This window comes from Hemiscyllium ocellatum, chromosome 11 (assembly GCF_020745735.1).
Source record: "Hemiscyllium ocellatum isolate sHemOce1 chromosome 11, sHemOce1.pat.X.cur, whole genome shotgun sequence".
Lineage (NCBI taxonomy): Eukaryota > Metazoa > Chordata > Chondrichthyes > Orectolobiformes > Hemiscylliidae > Hemiscyllium > Hemiscyllium ocellatum.
Window position 1 is genome coordinate 54,770,567 of NC_083411.1, and position 2,968 is coordinate 54,773,534.

General features: G+C 46.5%; 1 protein-coding gene across 1 annotated transcript in view; it reads left to right on the top strand.

Moving 5' to 3' along the window:
• Positions 1–1,002: 1,002 nt before the first annotated feature.
• The window catches only part of LOC132820004 (FERM and PDZ domain-containing protein 1-like), a 139,368-nt gene continuing 137,402 nt past the window's right edge, over positions 1,003–2,968 (top strand). Inside the window, exon 1 of the mRNA XM_060831933.1 lies at positions 1,003–1,043. Within this exon, the coding sequence (XP_060687916.1) occupies positions 1,003–1,043 (41 nt within the window). The remainder of the gene's footprint in view (positions 1,044–2,968) is intronic.

Sequence of the window (2,968 nt, forward strand, 5' to 3'; positions counted from 1 at the left end):
GGACAGTGTCAGTTAGTAAATGATAAGCAGGCGTTAGTAGACAAATAGGTCATTGCAAAGAGAAGAATAGCTCCATCCAAAGAGAAGAATTTATCAGGTATCAGTACAGTTGCAAGGCCAACTGCCTTAGCCGGGCATGAGAAAACACAGACTTTGAGCAAGCAAGCACTAAGATGAAATTTAAAATGGTTTCCAGGCTTTTAATATGTGACAAAATAGCTGCAATGAATCTAACAATTCTCCCACATTCAGACAGTGCACAAATTGAATTCATGCTGTGGCCATCTATTTGCATTGCAAAAACCATCCAGCCAGCCAGCTGAGCTAACAAGATCCTCAGTGTGGGGCTGGAACGCACAGCAGGTCGGGCAGCATCAGAGGAGCTGGAGAATCGACGTTTTGGGCAAAAGCCCTTCATCAGAATCTGCCAAAGCTTCAATTCAGGTTTGGGCTTTTGTCCAAAATGTTGATTCTCAGATGCTCCCTGACTTGCTGTGCTTTCCCACACCACACTCTTGACTCTAATCTCCAGCATCTGCAGTCCTCACTTTCTACTAACAACGTCCTTTACCTACTGTCGGTCCGATTATGACCTCGCTGCTTCAATCAAATTTCATTTACTCATTGTCCCTATCAGTTTTTCCCCTTTTCCTTTTCCTGCCATACTATCAACATTCCTTTGTCTAACTTTCTTTCTCTCTCCCCTTTGAGCTTGGTGAGCTCATTTCCGTCATCAGCTTTCGTACAGTTTCTTTCCTAGGTACTATCAGTTCTGAAGAGAGGTTACTGGACTCAAACATTAACTCTGCTTTCTCTCCATGTATGCTGCCAAGACCTGCTGAGTTTCTCCAACATTTCTGTTTTTAAATCAGCCATTTCCTCTCTTTTCCCCAGGCTGCCACCATGAACGTGTGCGTGAAGGTGACGAGAATGTGGAGCGAGTAACTGTCCTCGAAGATTGACTACTTGCTCTCAGTGATCGGTCTGCTGTGGGTTTGGGCAATGTATGGAGATTCCCGTACCTGGCCTACAGAAATGGAGAGGTATTGTCATGAAATCCAAAATACAGGGAGAAACAAGCACAAAGACAACAAGTAAATGGTGTAAAAAAAATCACATTCAAAGAACCAGAGAGCATTTTTAACCCTGCGTCACCAACGGTAATGCCATCCGCCCTTACTCCACACTAGCACTGTGATCAAGTTTCAAATATAAAAACAGTATGTGTGCAATTTAACAAAAACATACAATCACAAACAGGCACTACAAAAATAACTGACCTTTTTGACAAGATGGAAGTTGCTGCTGACTTCAAGACATGCAAATAGTGACTGGTAGATTACTGTCTCTCAGGTGGTGTCACTTGTGATTTCCTTTGAGAGCACACAGAGAACTGAGGACAGCAGCTCAGAAAGGGCTTCAATTTCAACATTTTTGGCTCCCACTGAATACTTTTGTAGTAACTCTAACTTATTTGTGCTCAACAGCATTTCATGTAAATTTGAGAGGGTAGCTGAGATCCTGCATTGAAAGTATTGTTGCCAATCGAAATGATTAGATTAGATTCACTACAGTGTGGAAACAGACCTGCTAAAGAGCGACTCACCCAGACCCATTTCCCTACGTTCACCCCTGACTAATGCACCTAACATTATGGGCAATTTAGCAAGGCCAATTCACCTAACCTGCACGTCTTTAGACTATGGGAGGAAACCGGAGCGCGCGGAGGCACCCATGCCGACACTGGGAGAATGTGCAAACTCCACACAGACAGTTGCCCAAGTGGGAATTGAAACCAGGTCCCTGGCGCAGTGCTAACCACTGTCCACTGTGCAGCCCATATAGTGTATGCACTTAACATCGCTATTCAACTAATGATCGTCCATACTACTACTGCTCATGTCAAATTATGCATCTCACAAAGAATCAGAAATCCCTCCAATGCAAATAGAGGCCATTCGGCCCATCATCTCTGCTTGTTTATCCCTGTATCCTGCGTTTCCCGTGGCCTATCCACTTGGTCGGACATCCCTGAAGACTAGGGACAATTCAGCATGGCCAGTCGACCTAAACTGCAGACCTGGAGAAAGTGAGGACTGCAGATGCTGGAGACCAGAGCTGAAAATGTGTTGCGGAAAAGCGCAGCAGGTCAGACAGCATCTAAACTGCAGACCTTCAGACTGTGGGAGGAAACCAGAGCACCCAGCGGGAACTCCTGCAGACGTGGGAGAAGCTGTAACCTCCCACAGTGTGAACAGCCCGGATGGTGCCGCTCTCTAAACTGGGGAATCCCGGTGTGAATAGTTGATAGGCAGAAGGATTCCACCGCTATCTCTGTAACTTTCCAATGGGGGTAGGGCAGTAAAGGCCAGATTTAACTGTGGAGAGCCGTCACTGGAAGTAATTGATGGACAGGATCGGGGTAGTTTATATAATGAGGAGGATGTTGATTGAGGGAGTGTATTCCCACCGGTAATTAACAGACACTCAACCAACAACACAGGCCGCACCACGTGACCGTCGTTCGTTGGGTCTCGCGCGCTCCAATTCGAACTCCTGGCCGTTGGCCACCAGCTGCTGCGGAGCGCGAACGCACGTCAGAACTACAACTCCCATGAGGCATCGCGAGCAGTCCATCTAATACCAAACGTTGGACTGCACTGCGCAAGTGCAGGGATGGCTAACGCACCGTGGGTAATGTAGTCCAAACAGGATGTGTTGGCGGAAGTCTTGCGAGGAGAGTCGAAAAAGCTAACTGCAGCACTGAAAGGCGCAGGAAATGGTGTTTTTGATGTGGATGAACAAAGGGAATAAGAATGAAGGGAAAAGATAGTGAAAGTGCCTAGAGGCGGAGGTTGCTAACCGTTGTGAAGTAGCGATTGTACACATTGCTCAGAGCAAAGTCAAGATACAGGCTTGTGGGCAAATGGAAGGACAACTGGAGAGGGCAAACAGGGCAGCGCTTATA